The sequence below is a fragment of the Pyrus communis genome, chromosome 15 (genome assembly GCF_041283825.1).
Source record: "Pyrus communis isolate YQ-2024b chromosome 15, ASM4128382v1, whole genome shotgun sequence".
Taxonomy (NCBI): domain Eukaryota; kingdom Viridiplantae; phylum Streptophyta; class Magnoliopsida; order Rosales; family Rosaceae; genus Pyrus; species Pyrus communis.
In genome coordinates this window covers 22,158,031-22,178,263 of record NC_142579.1, presented here as the reverse complement: position 1 = coordinate 22,178,263, position 20,233 = coordinate 22,158,031, and the positions used below count along the sequence as shown (strand labels likewise).

The following is a 20,233-nucleotide window of genomic DNA, read 5'->3' as shown; positions in this document are numbered from 1 at the left end:
CTATGAATCACACTGTAAAGATCATCTATGCAAAAAATAAATTAAAACTAAGGTCGTTTAGTCAATCTATTGTAGCAAATACATAGACGGTTCGTAATGTTTTTCCTAATTCCGTTCATTTGTTTTTAAGCAGTTTGATGACTAAACGACCTTAGTTTTAATCGATTTTTTGCAGAGGTGATCTTTATAGGGTGATTTATAATATGAACGATTCTGATTATAAACATGAAGTTCTATAAATTGACAACGGACAATTTTGAAAAATTTTGAGTAGGAGTTCCTACTCATCTTTGAGTAGCCAAGTATTGTTCAAATTAAATTTAACACCTTGTTTTATAAAAAAATTAATAACTCTTAAATTAAAGGGAATTGCCATTGGCACTCTAAAAATTTCATTTGCCACTCCTAGCTGTCTATAATTAGAAAGAAAAATACACTTAGGAGGAGTGTAGAATGAGATTTTTAGAGTGCTAATAACCATTCTCAAATTAAAACCTAAAGTCTAGTTTAGTTTTATCAAAAAATATTCTTTTACATTGCCAGCTGAAGAATAATAAACTTTGAGTTTTTTCCTCCTCCCCTTCTTGAAATTTCATATATTTTGTCCTTCCAATTCCCAGGTCACAACAATATTAAGGTTTGTAAATCTCTCTATTCTTTTTAACATTTTACTAAATTTTTAAAAATTTCATATATTTTGTTCTCTAAATTCTCAAATCCTTTCTTCTCATTTTTTGTTCGAAAATCTCAATCTATTCTATATTGACTTGGGGTGATACTAGAGACAACATCTACTAACCACACTTTGAGACCACATGATTATATATCAATTAATGGTAGGACTACTAGTTTATATCATTAAAGAAGAAATCCAATCATCAGCTGATACATCATTCTATCTTCAAAATATAGTATCTCTAGCATTATTCATTGACTTGATATTAGAAGTGTAATTTCTTTTAATCCTCTTTAATTTTTTATTAAATACTCTCTATATTGATTTAATATTGGAAGGTTAACTTCAACATAGAAAAAAACATTTAGAGTCTAAAAAAATTTAATTAGCTCACAACTCCAACAATGTACAACTATGTATTATACTCTCTCATAAATACTGTCTATTTATTTTTATTTTTTTAACATTTATGTGAGGCCCCTCCTCACCTAAAATCCTAACTTCGCCATTGATCAAGTTGGTTTACGGATGAAAGTTGAATCAATCTAGGTTCAGAGTCATAATCAAGATGGCAAGACTTGGTAGCGATGGAGTTTTCGGCCAAGAATAATTTTGAGTATAATAAAAAAAATATGCCAAGAAATTGGAATAGCATCAGAATTTTGCAACTCAACAAACTTGGCCATCACAAATTCACCCCTATAAATATGAGGTTTTTTTTACCAAAAATATATATATATATATATAAAAAAAAAAAAAAAAAAAAAAAAAAGACGTTTTGCAACATAGATAGCCTCTTCAACCCAACAAACAACTCAAAATGCTCAACCCCAAAAACCCCGCTCTAAGCAAAACCTTGAGAAAAATACTAACTATGCTAACCCCTTGTCAACTTATCTTCAGTTTCGATAAACAGCTAACAACATTGTGTTTGATGTAGGGAAGAACCAAGGGTCTTGAAGAGACGAGGAATAGATGACTTGTGATTTACTCAACCAGGGGCAAAGGAACCTTCTTGACATCGCTAATAGTGGATTCACTGGCACGATCAAGCCAAATGCTTGATTAGAAAAGAAGAAATCACTCACTTCAAATGCAATGGCAAATAAACTATTTTTTTATTAATCAAGTCTCCTAAACATACATATAGAGTCCTTTAAATAGAGAGATTACAATACATTGGGAGGATAGATACTTAATACTAAGACTAGAGTTACTAGGAACCTAATAAAACACAACTTTTAAAGATGAGAAGCTACAAACAATCAAAATTTAATATAAGAATTATATTTATTGTTATACATTGCATCATACTCCTCTTCTCTCGAAAAAACTTGTCCTCGAGTTTTAGTTGACTTTGGTTTTCCTCGATCTTTTGGAGAGCCTTTCAAACTTTTCCACAAAAGGTACAATAGCACAAGAAATTTAAGAGTGTTTGAAGTCTTGATCCATATTCTTTCTTCAAATGGATAAGCTCGAAATGAAACATGACTGAAATGGTGAGCAAGGCTTATCTTCTTCAAATACTTTCTTCTAACTAAATCATCATGATAAAGAAATTTATCCCATATATAATCATGAATATCAGAGTAAGGAGTTTTTGCCCAATAAAGAAGTTGCGCATTTAAGTTTGAATTTACCACCTCGCTTATAAATTGTAAAGTTTCCCTTACATCCACAATCTTTACCTGGTGCTTATCATTCAAGAAACTACCTTCAAGAATCTCATTGTTCGCGTGAATAACAATATCATCTTCAAAGAAACTATACAAACTTAAGGAGTATAACTTGCGTACCTCGCTAACATCCTCATCAACTTCATTCACAAAACGATCATTGACTTCATCGTCATCAGCATATTCATTGTAAATTGGTGGAAAATTTCAATAATAGAAATTAATTTCTTCAACCATTGATAGTCAAACGGATAGAAACATTACCCATGAACTTGTAACATAGACGAAAAACTTACTTTGATGCCACTTGATGCGGGAAAGAATCAAGGGTTTTGAAAAGAAGAGAGATAGATGATCTGGGATTCACTCAACCATAGGTGACGGAGCTTGCTCAACATCACTAATCGTGGATTCACTCGCATGACCAAGCCAAACGCTTGATTAGAGAAAGAGAAATCATTCACTTCAAATTAATGCACAAGACAAATAAACTATTTTTCATTAATCAAGTCTCCTAAACATACATATGTAGTCCTTTCAATAAAAAGATAACAATACATTGGTATGATCGATACTTAATACTAAGATTATAGTTACTAGAAATCTAATAAAACATATCTTTGAAAGATGAGAAGCCACAAACAATTAAATTTAATATGAGAACTATATTTACTGTCATAGATTGCATCAGCACTTGATGCATCAAAGAATTGAAGGACCAAGGGAGATAACCTAGGAATCGCTCAACCAGGGGCAACGGAGCTCACTTGACGTCGCTAATCATGGATTGACTCGCACGACAAAGCCAAACGCTTGATTGGGGAAGGAGATATCACTCACTTCAAATGCACAAGGGAAATACACTATTTTTCATTAATCAAGTCTCCTAAACATACATATGGAGTCCATTAAATAGAATACATTGGTAGGATAGATGCTTAATACTAAGATTATAATTACAAGGAACCTAATAAAACATAGCTTTGAAAGATGAGAAGCCACAAACAATCAAATTTAATATAAAAACTATATTTATTGTCGTACATTACGTAGTTTGCCTGATTGTTGAACGTCCAACACACAAATATAACATGCTGTCTGTATTGTACTCCTGATTAACTTTTCCATTTCCAAAAGCACAAAAGAGAGATACTTCACAAAATTGTGGAGGAACTCCTCTAAAAATAGTTCGTGGCCAATTCATAGAAGTTTGTGTTTATGATTAGAACCATTCGTATTATAAAATATTGTGTAAAATTATCTCTATAAAAAATAAATTAAAATTAGAGTTGTTTAGTTAATTAATGTAGCTATTAGATAGATTTTTAATACTTTTATATTGATTATGATTATATGTTTTTATACAGTAACGACTAAACGATATTATATTTTATAATTTTTTTGGCAGAAATAATGTTTAGATAGTTCATAATAGGAACATTTCCAATAATAATAATAAAAAGTTTCTTGAATCACCCATTAACTACTTTGCGTAGGGATTTCTTGGGCAATGGGTACATTCATTTCAAAGTTTCTGTAAAATTTAAACTAGCAAGAAAGTTAAAACCACAACGAGTAAAAGGAAATTTAAATAAGGGTAATGTTAGGGAGATTAAATTTGTAGATTAAATTTGTAAATTAAAAAATGCGTTACCAATAAGAATTAAGCACGTTAATCAACACTTAAGTAATAATTCAATCATCATGCTTTCATGTCATTTAGTTTACAAATGTAGTCTCCTTAATATTACCCTTTAAATGAGAAAATTTTAGTTGTGACGGGAATACAAGTGGTACACCACATGTTTTAATAGGAGTGGTGAAAAATTTTATTTTTTAAGTTATTAACATGTTAGCACACATATCCCACAATTTGTACAATGACACATAGTATATCACCCCGTGTACTGGTCACACTAAAAAATCTCTCCCTTTAAATAAAGATTTGCAAAAAAGAATGGGCAGATTCATATGTTAGGTTACTGCAGACCACAGAAGAATATGCACAAATGCATGGTTCAAAATTATTCCAAATATGACACAAACCTCACATTAATTAAAATTTAAGCTCTCACCTACTAGTAAAAATAAGTAAAACATGATCATTAACTAATTTATCAGCTAGCTACTACCAAATAACAAATTAAGAAAGAAGCAAAAAAAAAAAAAAAAAAAAAAGATTCTATATTAATTAACTTATTGTCAGATCTTATAATAATTAACTTATTGTCAGATCATTTTCTTGAGAAATTTCAACTTGTGAATTTAAGCAGGCATCCAAGCTGTGGCAAACACAACTTTGTGTCCTTTCCATGTAAGCACAACATATTCTTCTTTCTTCAATCCCCAACCAGTTGCATGTTCATCAAGCATGGCCTTCACTTCTGAAACCGCATCTTCCCTAAATAAAACGCTCCGAAAGTTGGCATTTCGCATTCGCTGCACCCACCTGCATTTTGGCTCCAGCCTCTCCAGCCTCTTAAAGCCCTCGTACGCTAGCACGTTCTCAATCTTCCTATTAGGAAATATATCTTGTATTTCATCATCAGAATAATATTACACACTTGAGTATTTATACAAGGCACAAAATTTAGTGAGTAAGCAAACTAATCATAACAGCTGTCAAAACTAACTACTATACTATCCTCAAGTTACACCTCTAGAGAATACGATTACATTTTTACCCTTAATATCCCCCTCAAACTAAACTGAGGGATCTGAAGTGCTAGTTTAGAATGAAGAAACAAGAATCTTGGTTTTAACAATGCCTTAGGACAAATATCAGCAATTTGATCTTGAGTGCAAACAAATTAAACAGTGACATGTTTAGCCAAAACTTTCTCCTAAATGTAATGATAATCAACTTCAACATGCTTGGTCAGCATGAAAAATTGGATTTTTGGCAAGTGAAATGGCTGAAACATTGTCACACCAAAGTTGAGGAGAATAAGGCAGTTTGAATCTAATATCAACAAGAAGTTTGCATATCCAGGTGATCTTAGTAGTTATATTGGCAAGAGAACGATACTTTGCTTCTGTAGAAGAAGGAGCCACAGTTGGTTGCTTTTTAGCACTCCAACTAATGATATAACTGCCCAAAAAAAATATAAAACCTTCCAGTAGATCTTCTATCAATGGAACAACTTACCCAATCAACATTTGAAAAGGCTTGAAGATAGAGAGGAGATGAAGATTTAGAAAACCACAGACTAGGTTCAATAGATCATTTTAAATATCGAAGAAGTCTCTTGACAGCTTGAAATGAGAAAGTCGAGGAGCATGCATGAATTGGCAAACGAGATTAACTGCAAAGCTGATATCAGGTTTGGTCCATGTAAGATACTAAAAAACACCAACCAATGACCTGTATTCAGTGGCATCTTCAAGTAAAGGAGAAGTATGATCAAGTTTAGAAGTACTCAAAGGTGTATTGTAGGGTTTTGCTCCATCCATGTTAGCTTTTTGTAAGAGATCCAAGATGTACTTGGTCTAATTAATGAAAATGCCAGAGGAGTACCTCTTTACTTCAATCCCAAGAAACTAATGAAGTGGTCCAAGATCTTTAATGGGAAACATGCTGCTTAGTTGAGAGATAACTTTGTGACATTCACTAGATGATGGTCTAGTAGCCAGGATATCATCCACATACACCAATACAAACACAAGATGTGGAGATCGTTTGACATAAAGAGAGTGATCATTCTGAGATCCAATGAACCTAAGAGAGTGAAGAGCACCTTATAACTTATCATACCAAGCCTGTGGGGCTTGTTTTAATCCATATAAGGATTTATGAAGCTTGCAAACGTAATGTGGATGACTGGAGACCTCAAAACCAGGAGGTTGCTGAATGAACATTGACTCTCAAAGTGTGCCATGTAAAAAGGCATTGCTCACATCCAGTTGATTCAAAAACTAGTTGAACTGAGAGGTAGCAGTAAGAAGCAATCTGATAGTAATAGGCTTAGCTACTGGAGTAAACATTTTAGAATAATCCAGTCCCTCTTGTTGGTGAAAACCTTTTGCTACCAACCTAGTTTTATACCTTTCAACATATCCATCTGGTTTCCTCTTGATTTTGAAAACCCATTTGCAACCTACCAAGTTCTGAGATGGAGATGAAGGAACCAAAGACCATGTGCCTATGCTACACAAGGCATTGTACTCTTCTTGCATTGCTTGGCTCCAATGAGAATACTTTGAAGCTTGCAAATAGGTAGTAGGTGTAAAATCTTGAGAAAGATGAGAGTGAAAGGGATGTTTAGTGGCAGCATATGCTTTTGGTTTAAAAATCCCTAATTTTGATCATGTTTGCATTGGATGAATATTAGAAGCTAAGGGAATAGGAAGAGATGAGTCAGAATCACTAGGTGGGAGGTTAGAGGATGCAAAGATAGAAACGGATGTAGATGGCAATGAAGGTTGAGAAGCTTCAAAAATATTTAATTGAAGTGGAAATTGAAGGTTGAGAGGGTGAGGAAGTAATAGAGGTAAAGGTGAGTTCAAATGGTATAGGTAGTGAAGATTGTATGAGTGGTTGAGGTGGTGGGGAAGAAGTATTTGAAGATAGGAAAAGTGACTGATTAAATGAAAAACTGGAGGATTCATCAAACAATACATGCCTCGAAATATACATCCTCTTTGTGACTGGATCAAGACACTTATAACCCCTGTGATGCAAACTGTACCCCAAGAACACACATAACTTGATTTTTGGTTCTAGTTTGGAGGAAGTATAAGGTTGTAGCCATGGAAAACAAGTGCAGCCAAACACTCTGAGAGTACTATAATCTAGATATTTCTTAAATAAAAATTCCCAAGGTGAAGAATTGGTACCAGTAGGAAACCTGTTTATCAAATAGATTGCAGTAGCAAAGGCCTCAACCCAATAAACATAAGGAACCTTGGATGCAGTAACAGAGTCCTAGTAGTTTCAACTACGTGCATGTGCTTTCTCTCAGCACAGGCATTCTGCTCTGGAGTGTAAGGACAACTTAATTTATGTTCAATACCATGATTAATAAAAAATTTGGAGAAAGAAGAACTTAAAAATTCTCCACTAGAGTCAAACTGCAAAGTAATGATTTTAGTACCCAGAAAGTTCTCAACAAGAGAGTTAAATTGCACAAAGATTTGAAAGACATTAGATTTATACTTCAAAGGAAAAAACCAGCTATATTTTGTGTAATCATCAACAAAAATGACATAATATCGATATCCATGACTAGAAGTAACAGATGCTGGCCCCTATACATCTGTGTAAATGAGTTCAATAGGCTTTCTGGTATTACAAGAAGCTAAAACAAAAGGAAGCATTGAACATTTTCCTAATGCACAATTGGAGCAAAAAGGCTTATTTGTATTATGTAAAATAGAAATACAAGACTGTGTAGACAACTTATTAAGAACTTTAGTAGATGGATGACCCAATCTTTGGTGCCAAATGGTGCTTGAAGCCTTAGCAGCTGCTGCAAAAGCTTTAATACCAGCAGGTGAAGTAGATCGAGAAACATGAAAATGATATAAACTATCTTGATTAGGTCCTTTAAAAAGCATCATTCTGGAGGAAAGATACTTCATAGCGAAGTGAAAAGGATAAAGATGCATAGAATACCAATTCTCAAGCAAAAATTGATTTGCAGACAGAAGATTTTGTTTCAAATCAGGTACATGCAACACATTGTTTAGTTTAAAAGTACAAGTGAATGTAGGTAAAAGCGAAAAACCAGAATGAAGAATGGGCAAACCTTTACCATCACCAATAAAGACTTGGCCTAGACCAGTGTAAGCTTTTGGACTTTGAAGATGAGCATATATGAGTTGGTCATATGGGAACTGGCACCAGAGTCAACAAGCCATGTTGGTGTAGAGGACGATGTATTAACAAACATAGCTAACTGCGAGGATTTACCATTGTAACTTGAATTCATCCTTTGAGGATATTCATATGCTTCATGATTAAATTGTTGACAGATTTGACAGATGATCTTCTTGCCAGAGTTGTTGTAATTTCCAGAACTATTGGAATTGTTATGACCTCCATGGTTGTAATTTGGCCTTGAATTATTGTAACAAAAGTTGCCACAATTACCACGATTGTAACTTCGAGAACTGGATGAGCCACAACCCTGATTGTTATGACTAAATGTAGGCTGAGTAGAGAAGGCTTGAGATGGTGAGAGATGCGGGGTAGAAATAATACCAATAGAAGAATGATATGCCTGAAAAGGTGTGGCAGTAGTGGTTTTCTTGCGATTTGCAAGTTAAATCTCCTTGATAAGAAGCAGACCATGTAATTCATCAATTGTAGTAGTACCAAGAAGAAATTGAATAGGATCCACAAAAGAATCAAATTCAGGAGGCAAGCCATGGAGAGTAACAGAGATAAGTTCAGAATCTTTAACCGGAGCTTCGACACTGGCAAGAGCATTAGCAATTTCCTCAATTTGCTAGAGATATTGAGCATCAAATAATTCACCTTTAGTTAGATTGCGAAGCCATGAACGAAGTTCATGAATATGAGACTGAGAAGCTGCTACAAGACGCGATTCCAATTTCACCCAAAGTTCACAAGCAAATATAACGCCAACAGTGTACTGAATTAGGGATTTAGAAAGTGTATAATTGATCCAAATAAGAATATTCTGATCATTCTTAAACCACGCTACATAGTCTGGATTCAAGATCGTAGTATGATTACTAGAGGAATCACGAAGAAATTGAGGCGGTGCTGGCAAAGATCTATTAATCATAATAGTAAGATTGTACCTGCGGAAGATCGGAGCAAAGAGTGCACTCCAGGTGAGATAATTGGTGGTAGTGAGCTTGATCGGTACCATGGAGCCAATGTTTTGGATGGTGATAGAGGTAACTGTCCAAGCATTTTGGGAATTTGAGGAGTTGGGGTTTGGAATCGCATCAAGAGATAGATGAATCTGTGAATCAGAGTTGGATAACGGCGTTAAATCGGAAGTCACCATAGTAAAGCTTGAAGAATTAGGGTTTGCAGTCGGTGTTGAAGATTGAAGAGAAGACGATCAAATCAGAGAAGAAGCGGGAAAATGGATCAAAGGTCGTGAGACATAGAAGGTGGGTGATACCATATTAGAAAATACATCTTGTATTTCATCATCAGAATAATATTACACACTTGAGTATTTATACAAGGCACAAAACTTAGTGAGTAAGCTAACTAATCATAACATCTATCAAAACTAACTATTATACTATCCTCAAGTTACACATCTAGAGGATACAGTTACATTTTTACCCTTAATACTTCCAACACACATTCGCCTCATACCATTGCCTCTGCTTGCTTCCCCGTGGCAAAAATGTGTCCACAGTGTCATAAGGTATCCACAGGTAATTGAAGGCTGACCTCAACCTACACACTATATTATTTGATGTCAAATCTGTTGGAGAGTTGACATTTGTAATTAACTTATTACCTATTTGGGTCCTTGTAATCAGGATGTAATTAGGATAGATATTATTTGGTGTTTCTTTCCTTGTAAATCAATATTGTACAATATATATTTCCTTCCTTGGTGAGAAGAATAATATCAAAAAATTAAGCCCCAAAGATAAGCCTAATTAGCATGGTATCAGAGCAGAGATCCTAGGATTTTTTCTTTGCTCGTTCCCTCAAGCAAACTCAACCCTCCCATGGAGAACCTACCACTACTCCACAGTGAAAACAACCTCATTCTAACCAATCATACCCTTATACTAAACACTACAACCCTAAACACTACTACCCTAACCGACCCTACCATGAATCCTCTTCCTGTTTCGAGTTCTTCCAACATGCCTCTGGAGTCCTCAGGTAACTGTGGTTATGATTTTAATATGAATAATGGTGATACTCAGTCCCGTTGGATCATTGACTATGATGCCATAGACCATATGACCTATGACCTCATTGATTTAGCTTTTGATACTGTTCTACTTCGACAAAATATTACTAATGCTAATGGTGTCACCTCACCGGTAACTGGCGCTGGCATTGTACGCCTCACGCCTACACTCTCTTTGCCGCATACACTACTTGTACCTTCACTCAAGCATAAATTGATGTCTCTTGGCCAAGCTACTGATCAATTGAATTATTATGTACTATTGTATCCGAAGTTTTGTCATATTCAGGATATTCTCATGAAGGAGATAATTGGTTGTGGGACTAAGATGGGGGATCTTTATTTTATGGACAATGTCAGTACAGGACGGGTCAATCTCGCCCAAGGAGCTATTGATCACAAGCGGCGTCATATATGGTTATGGCATCACCGTTTGGGTCATCCGTTTTTCAGTTATTTGCAGCATATATTTTCGAATTTATTTGTTGGTTGTTCAATTTTAGACTTTAAATGTGACACTTACGTACTTGCTAAGAGTCACTATGTTTCTTATCCGTTGAATTCTAATAAAATTGTTATTCCTTTTGGTCTTGTTCATTTGGATGTTTGGGGACCATCTCTGATTACTACTTCATCTGGTATTAGGTGGTTTGTAACTTTCATAAATGATTGCACACAGATGACATGGTTATACCTTTTTAAGCATAAAAGTGATGTGTTTCTGGCGTTTAAGACATTCCACACCATGGTTCAAACATAGTATTCTACTTCAATCTAGATTTTGGGTTTTGATAATGACGGTGAATATGTTAATAATGATTTTACACATTATTTAACTAATCATGGAATCCTCCACGAGACTACTTGTCCTCAAACTCCTCAACAAAATGGGGTGGCTGAGCGTAATAATCGCAATCTATTAGAAAAGGCTCGATCGCTATTGATTGGGGCGAATATTCCCTGCTCCTCTTGGGATGTTACTTTTCAGCCTGCCATTTACCTTATCAACCGTATGCCATCTAAAGTATTGAACTTTCTTACATCTTTGCAAGTTCTTGCTACATTCGTGCCTCTTCCGTCCATTTTAGTGCTCCCACCGCGAGTTTTTGGATGTGTTGCCTTTGTTCATCTACATAAAATCAACGGACAAAACTTGACCCATATATTATCCGTTGCATTTTTATGGGGTATGGACTACATCAGAAAGGGTACTGTTGCTACCACCCTCCTTCACGTCGGATGTATACTACCATGGATGTTACTTTTTTTTAGTCTGAGATGTATTACTCTTTGGCTTCTTTCAACCGTTCTCTTCAGGGGAAACACTGCATGACAAGCAGGTTTGGATCATGGCTGCTAGCACTGATCTTCCGCTACCACTATTAGCCAAGTCTGCAATGGCTACAGTGGTAGCCCAGCCAACAGAAGTAACATCGCCGCCTACAGAACCAGCAGCAGGCACGGCTCTGTCATCCTTACCCATGGCACCAATGCTGCCACTTGCCGATCTTGAAACTTCTACTAATACTACTCCCCCATCATCTCACAATATAGTACCACCAGATGATCATACTCCTGAGGTAAGATCTACTATCCCTGTTGGTGTATCCGATGTTCCAAATTATCAATTACATTTTAGGCACAACCGGCGAAAGCCACCCAATTGATATTCACCAGAAACAACGAAAGGCTCTAAATATCCCATTACCAACTATGTGTTATCACATAAATTATCAGAACTTAGCAAAGCTTTTGTACAACAAATATCTAATGATAGCACACCAAGTTCATTGAAAGAGGCTCTATCTAATGATCGATAGACCAAGGCAATGGAGGAAGAAATGGATGCACTTCAGAAAAATTAAACATGAGATTTAGTTCTGCTACCCCGAGGAAAGAAAAGAGTGGGATGTCGATGGGTGTATACCATCAAGTACAAAGTTGATGTGTCGATTGAACGATATAAAGCACAATTGGTGGCGAAGGGATATACTCAAACATATGGTATTGATTATACAGGACATTGCTCCGGTAGCAAAGATTAATACGGTAAGAGTGTTACTTTCGTTGGTGGCTAACTTGGATTGACCATTACAACAATTTGATGTGAAAAATGCTTTCTTACGTGGTAATCTTAAACAAGAAGTGTATATGGATATTCCACTTGGTTATGCATCGGTTTCACAACCCAGAATGGTGTGTAAGTTGAATAAGGCATTGTATGGATTGAAACAATCACCTCGGGCATGGTTTGGTAGGTTCTGGACAACTATGAGGAAGTATGGATTCAGGCAGAGTAATTCCGATCATATACTTTTCTTGAAACGTCGAATGGGTAAATTGATGGCACTTATTATTTATGTGGATGATATGATTGTTACGGGTGATGACAAAGAAGAAATCTCAAGGCTCAAAGATTACCTAGCAACCAAATTCGAGATGAAAGATCTTGGTGGTTTGAAATATTTCTTGGGGATAGAAGTAGCTCGATCTAAATAGGGTATATTTCTGTCTCAAAGAAAATATGTTCTAGACTTATTAGCTGAAATCGGAAAGCTTGATTGTAAATCGGCTAACACCCCCATAGTCCAAAATGACCATATTGCCACGCACCCTGATCAAGTTCCCACCAACAGAGATCGTTATCAAAGGTTAGTTGGGAGGTTAATTTATTTATCTCACACCAGGCCTGATATTGCATACGCAGTAAGTGTTGTTAGTCAATTTATGCATTCTCCGAGTGACGTATATATGGATGCGGTTGAACGCATCCTACGATACCTGAAGTCCTTACCGGGTAGAGGCATCATGTTTTCCAAGAATGATCATTGCCGAATAGAAGGTTACATCGATGTAGATTGGGCAGGGAATATTACTAATCGACGGTCCACATTTGGATACTTTACATTTGTGGGGGGAATTTTAGTGACTTGGTGGAGTAAGAAACAGAAAGTGTTTGCTTTATCAAGTGTAGAGGCGGAATACAAGGGTATGGCAAAATGAGTATGTGAATTATTATGGCTTCGGAGGTTACTTGCAGAACTTGGGTGTCTTTCAATGTCGGCTTCGAATTTGTTTTGTGATAATAAAGCAGCCATTGATATCTTACACAATCCAATCCAGCATGATTGCACGAAATATGCAGAAGTTGACAGACACTTCATTAAGGAGATGTTGGATGGGAATATTATTCAATTATCGTTTGTAAAGCCAGAGGATCAATTAGCGAACATCTTAACTAAAGCTGTTGCGAGTCAAGCGTTTTACAGCTTTCTCATCAAGTTAGGCATGAACGACATTTATGCACCAACTTGAGGGGGAGTATTGGAGAGTTGACCTTTGTAATTAGGATGTAATTAGGATAGATATTATTTGGTGTTTCTTTCCTTATAAATCAATCTTGTACAATATATATTTCCCTACTTGGTGAGAAGAATAATATCAGAAAATTAAGCCCCAAAGATAAGCCCTAATTAGCAAGATCTACATCCTCGTCCACCAAAACCACAATCGTCGGGTCCAAACCCCGAAGCTCTTTCAGAAACAGTGTCCTTAGCAACGAACTCGAAGAGGATGAAGCTACATAAAAAACGTAAGGGCTAGTTGAACCACTACTGCTAGGATTCCGATTAATTGCCGGAAGTGTCAAAGCCTTTTCAAAAATGTAGTGAAGCATCATGTGGCAATTCACTATAAACGCCTCATCACTCTCCCTATACACTAAATTTTTTATGCGGAGTTGTTGGATTAGGTTGGCAAACCCATCAATGTAACTTGACGGGATGACCCTAAACTCTAAAATGATGTTTCTTGACCTTGCGGAATTAACCAACTTGGAACCCAATTCCTTGTATGAGAGATCCAGCATTGGAGGGACGTCCTCCATGGTACCCGCTACAGTGAGCTTCAGTAACAGAGGAATCACATTACCGTCCTGACGGCTGGCAATGGCGTCAACCAGAGTTGGGATTTGCATGCAATGCGTCAAGCTCGGGTCAACAATGTGAACCACAGAATACCCTTGAACAACTTCAAGAATGGTTGCATTTGCGGTGGTGAATCCGAACCTGTGCCATGGTGTCAGGTCAATGAAGGAGGCGAGCTCAACGACGGAGAACTTATGAGTGTGGCTGGTGAAGTTGGCTTGGGAGTTGGCCATGGCGGCGAGGACCTTACTATTGGTGTATAAATGTATTTGCTATATTGGTTTTAATATATGCAAGTTGTAAGATGTAATGTGAGCCTTTGGATCATATTCCATATGGCATCTATATTAGATTGTGATGAGTCATAGCTCGTGACAGGTGTAAGCATCTTATATAATGACTTAAGAATGGATGGTTGTGATTGAGTTGTAATGATGTGAGAGAGTGAGCGTGTTACTCACTCCTCTAACGGTAATATATGGTTTCCGAGTTTCTTGCTTGGAGAGTATGGAATCCAATGAACCTTGAAGCTTTCATGATTTTCTATTCCTTTTCTCTCTGTACATTTCTGCACTCACTATTCCATTGAAGAAACTCAATCCATAAATCAAACACTAATATGGCCCTAGAGCCAGGTTGGATCTTGATCTAGGAGTGAAACTGTGACGTGGTTGATAGCGACGGAACTTGGAGGAGAATTGGGTGTTGCTACAATCGAAGAAAACTCTGAAAATTTCTAGGTTACTTGATAACAAGTCTAATATGGTTGGATTTAGTGGTGTTGATCTATGGGCACCGATTTTCAATGGAGAAAACTTTGATTTCTGGCAGATAAAGATGAAGACCATATTCAGATCTCACGATCTGTGGGATATGGTTGAGAAGAGGTACAGTTCTTTGGTGAAAAGAGAGGAAAAACTCATTGTAACTGAGCTTAAGCTCCTAAAGGAGACCATAGTTAAAGATGCTAAGGCTCTCGGTATCATTTAAGGAGCTGTGTCAGATGAAATTTTCCCTAGGATCGCCATACTAGAGACGGTAAATGAGGCCTAGGATGTACTGAAGCAAAAGTTCATTGGAGACAAACAGGTGAGATCTGTGAAACTTCAAAGTTTAAGGCGTGATTTTGAATATACTCGGATGAGTTAGCATGAAACATTCTCTGTGTATCTTGTGCGATTATTTGATCTTATTACACAAATGAAAAGTTATGGTGAAGATCTTGGAAATCAAAGAATTGTGCAGAAGTTATTAATTAGCTTCCCTAAATCTTATGATAGTATTGTAACTGTGATTGAAAATACTAGGGATTTGGAGACAGTTGATGTGCAAGATGTAGTTGCGACTTTAAAAGGGTATGAACAAAGAATTGAGAGGCATTCTGAAAATAGTACTGAGAAAGCTTTTGCTAGTTTAAGTATAGCCCACAAGAAGAACAATTATAATGCTAATCAAAACTTCAAACCCTCAAAGAATTAGAAGATAAAGGGTAAGAAGTGGGATAACAGACCTGTGCACCAGCAAGGGAAATTTGTTGGATCTTCTGATGGAGCCAAGAACCCTTGCAAACACTATGACAAATTACATTTTGGAGAGTGTTGGTTCAAAGGGAAACCAAGATGTCATAACTGTGATAAGCCAGGGCATTTTGCCAATGATTGTAGGTCCAAGAAAGCTACTCAACATGCAAACTATGTCGGTCAAGTGGAGAACAATCCAACCATGTTCTACGTTTGTATGGCAGCTGTTGTGAAGCAAGGTGAAGATATTTGGTATGTTAACAGTGGTTGTAGTAACCATATGACAAGAAGAGAATATTTATTGGTGAATATAAATAGAAGTGTCACTGCCAATGTTGAGATGGGCACATGACAATTGGTTGATGTGGTTGGAAAGGGTGAGTTACTGGTTGAAACTAAGCAAGGCAAAAGGTACATAAGGGAGATAATGTTGGTACCTAGTTTGAAAGAGAATTTGTTGAGTGTGGGACAAATGATGGAGCATGGGTATTACCCTGTATTTGGGGGAATTGAAGTCAGCATCTATGATGATTTCACATGCTCTAACCTTGTTGTCAAGATCCCTATGAAAGGAAATTGAAGTTTTCCCTTGAAATTGCAACCAGGAATCCAAATTGCCATGAGAGCCAGTGTTGAGCAAGCTATTGAGATATGGCATAGAAGACTCGGGCATTTAAACATGAATGCTCTAATGCAGCTACAAGCACATGAAATGGTAACTGAACTACCTGAGCTAAAAGAGAATACCACAGTATGTGAGGAATGTGCACTTGGAAAGCATTCAATAAATGCTTTTTCTAAAGAAACAAAGTAGAGAGCTACCTTACCACTGGAATTGATTCACACTGACATATGTGGACCAATGCAAACATCTACCAAATCTAGAAACAAGTATTTTCTCACCTTCACAGATGATTGTACCAGAATGGGATCGGTATATTTTCTGATAAGCAAATCTGAAGCATTTAGTGTGTTCAAGAAGTTCAAAGCAATTGTTGAACTACAAAGTGGGTACAAACTGAAAAAATTAAGAAGTGACAGGGGAGGAGAGTACAATTCGCTTGAATTTTCTCAGTTTTGTGAAGATCTTGGCGTGGAAAGACAGCTCACAGTGGCCTATTCTCCTCAACAGAATGGTGTTGCAAAGAGGAGAAATAAGACCACTGTAGAAATGGCTAAATGTATGTTGTTAGAGAAAGGTATTCCATTTGAGTTTTGGACAGAAGCAGTTAACACTGTAGTCTATATTCTCAATAGATGCTCTACCAGGGCCTTGAATAAGAAGACTCCTTTTGAAGCTTACAGTGGAAGGAAGCCTGGAGTGAAACACTTAAGAGTGTTTGGATCTTTATGTTATGCATAAGTTCCATCACAGATGAGATAGAAGCTGGATGCAACAAGTGTCAAATGCATTTTTCTTGGTTATGGAACCTGTGAGAAGGGCTACAAGTTGTTCAATCCTAAAACTAATAAGATTGTTATCTCTAGAGATGTAATATTTGATGAGAACTCTTGCTGGGATTGGAAATCATGTGCTAAAAAGAATTTGCCCATTTCAATCTTAAATGAAGTATATGAAGATGAAAGGAGTGATGTTGAAATTACAGAGAATGATGAAGAATTGGAATGCACAGAACCATTACAGGAGCAACAAGATCAAGTTATTGTTTCTCGTCCAAGTTAAGTGGAACAAGTGAGTCACATTGGACCACAAGAGTATGATCATACACTTCTCAGGTTCAGGAGCTTGAAGGAAGTGTATGAGAGATGCAATTTCTGTGTAATAGAACCTGAGTGTTTTGAAGAGGCATCAGGGGATGAAGGTTGGAGAAAAGCTATGTCCACAGAGATTGAAATGATAGAGAAGACACATGGGAGTTAGTCAATAGGCCATTTGATAAACCAATAATTGGTGTCAAATGGGTCTATAAAACAAAGCTTAATCTGGATGGCTCAGTACAGAAGAACAAGGCAAGATTAGTGGCAAAAGGCTGCTCTCAGAAGCCTGGAATTGATTTCAATGAGACATTTGCACCTGTGGCAAGGCTTGATACCATTAGAACCTTAATTGCATTGGCAGCTCAAAAGGAATGGAAATTGTTCCAATTGGATGTCAAATCTGCATTTTTAAATAGTACACTGCATGAGGAAGTATATGTTGATTAACCACAGGGATTTGAAGTCAAAGGGCAAGAAGACAAAGTTTACAAGTTGAAAAAGGCTTTATATGGTTTGAAACAAGCTCCCAGAGCTTGGTATGATGAGATAGATACATACTTCAACAAGTCTAGGTTCAAGAAAAGTCAAAGTGAAGCTACTTTGTATACTAAATTCAGTGATGCAGATGTGCTTATTGTGTCTTTGTACGTATATGACATCATCTACACATGAAACTCTGATGAAATTATTCAAGAGTTTAAGGTGGATATGATGAAACAGTATGAGATATCAGACTTGGGAATGTTGCACCATTTCCTTGGTTTAGGCATAATTCAAACGGATAAAGGTATATTCATCCATCATAAGAAATATGCCAAGTCCTTACTTAAGAAGTTTGGTTTAAAAGACTGTAAAGCTGTGAAGACTCCGCTTGCAATCAATGAGAAGTTATCCAAGGTTGATGGAAGTGAGGATGTTGATGAAGGCTTATATAGAAAAATAGTTGGTAGTCTGTTATATCTAACAGCTACTAGACCAGATTTGATGTATGCATCATGTGTATTAGCAAGATTTATGCATAAGCCTACAATAAAACACATGGGGACAACAAAAAGGGTTTTGAGATATGTACAAGGGACATTGGATTTTGGGATTGAATATGTGAAGGGAAAAGTTGCTGTGTTGATAGGATACTGTGATAGTGACTGGGCAGGAAGCTTGGATGATATGAAGAGTACCTCAGGCTATGCATTCAGTTTTGGCTCAGGGATATTTTCTTGGGCTTCAGTTAAGCAATGCAGTGTGGCTCTATCCACTGCAGAAGCTGAATATGTAAGTGTTGTAGAAGCTACAACACAAGCAATGTAGCTGAGGTTTGTGTTATTTGATTTTGGAGAGGAACAAGTGGAGGCTACACCTTTGCTATGTGACAACACTTCTGCATAGCCATGTCCAAGAACCCAGTGTTCCATCAGAAAACAAGGCATATCAATAGGAGATATCACTTCATAAAGCATGCTATTCAAGATGGCACCATTGAGGTGAACTACTGTAGAACAGAGGAACAATTGGCATACATTTTTACCAAGGCTCTTCCTAAGGATCAGTTTGAATACTTTAGAACTGCACTTGGAGTGAAATCAGCAAAACATTTAGAAGGGAGTATTGGTGTATAAATGTATTTGCTACATTGGTTTTATTATATGCAAGTTGTAAGATGTAATGTGAGGCTTTGGATCATATTCTATATGGCATCTAGATTAGATTGTGATAAGTCATAGCTCATAACAGGTGTAAGCATCTTATACGATGGCTTAAGAATGAATGGTTGTGATTGAGTTGTAATGATGTGAGAGAATGAGTGTGTTACGTACTCCTCTAACAGTAATATATGGTCTCTGAGTTTCTTGCTTGGAGAGTATGGAATCCAATGAACCTTGAAGCTTTCATGATTTTCTAATCCTTTTCTCTCTGTACAATTCTGCATTCACTATTCCATTGAAGAAACTCAATCCAAAAATCAAACACTAATACTTACAGCTTCCGATTTGGGCTGCTCGGGCAATGAGGGCTCGGAGAAACGCGCAGGTGAGGCGACGGTTGGAGTCGCCCTCTTGGGGGGCAATATTATTGAAGACACAGAGGATCTGCTGGGCTACGGTGGAGTTGTTGGTTTCAATGGCGTTAACGCAGTGGACGAGCAGCTGCTTCATGCAGTTGGCGTCGCCAAAGTTTGTTCCTAGGGACTTTGAGGTCGGAAAGCCAGGCCACGGGCGCGTGCGGTGGGTTTGGTTTTTGTTCATCATTATTGGGAGGTTATTGGAATAGGGTGTGGTGATAATTTGGTGCAAGGGTGGTGGTGGTGTCTCAGTAAATTGCATCATTGGGAGAGAAAAGAGAAGGCAAAATAATTCAGCAAAAAGGTAGAAAACTGTTGCTTAAGAAAAAAGAGAGTTACTGAGACGAGTTCAGAAGGAAAGAGACCAGACTGATGGTGGGTAGCTTTGGCATTGGGAAACTTAAAAAATTTTAGTAGGGTTGGGAGAATTGTTCTGCAAATATTATGAATGGGATCAAGATAGAGAATTCAGCTTTTTTCTGTACGGAGGGAAAAATAATAATATATAATATTTATGGTTCTTGATATGGGGGGAGTAAAAGGGACTTATCAGGGGGAGTTAACCCTCAGCCCCAAACAATGAAAAAAAAAAAGTGTAATTGGAAGTCAAAATTGGGGGAAGAGAGACTGAACCTAACAGTATTATTTTTTCTTCTGCTGTATTTTCAGAAGAGATGGATATATATATATATATATATATATATATATATATATATCAGAAAAAGCTAGGTAGTCAATAAGGTAATAGAAGCAGTTCTGATTCAACAAACCTTTTCAAGATATAAAAGGTTCTAATCC

At 36.7% G+C, this 20,233-nt stretch overlaps 1 protein-coding gene across 1 annotated transcript; it reads right to left on the bottom strand.

Annotated features, from left to right (window-relative positions):
* Positions 1 to 4,617: 4,617 nt before the first annotated feature.
* On the bottom strand, positions 4,618 to 19,982 carry LOC137729136 (scarecrow-like protein 32). Its single transcript, XM_088686904.1, has 4 exons — positions 19,351 to 19,982; positions 13,698 to 14,386; positions 9,632 to 9,770; positions 4,618 to 4,867 (listed from the first exon to the last, which is right to left on the bottom strand). Exons 1-4 carry the CDS (start codon positions 19,698 to 19,700, stop codon positions 4,618 to 4,620), a joined length of 1,428 nt encoding a protein of 475 aa, XP_088543030.1. The 5' UTR covers positions 19,701 to 19,982.
* Between the last annotated feature and the right edge of the window lie 251 nt (positions 19,983 to 20,233).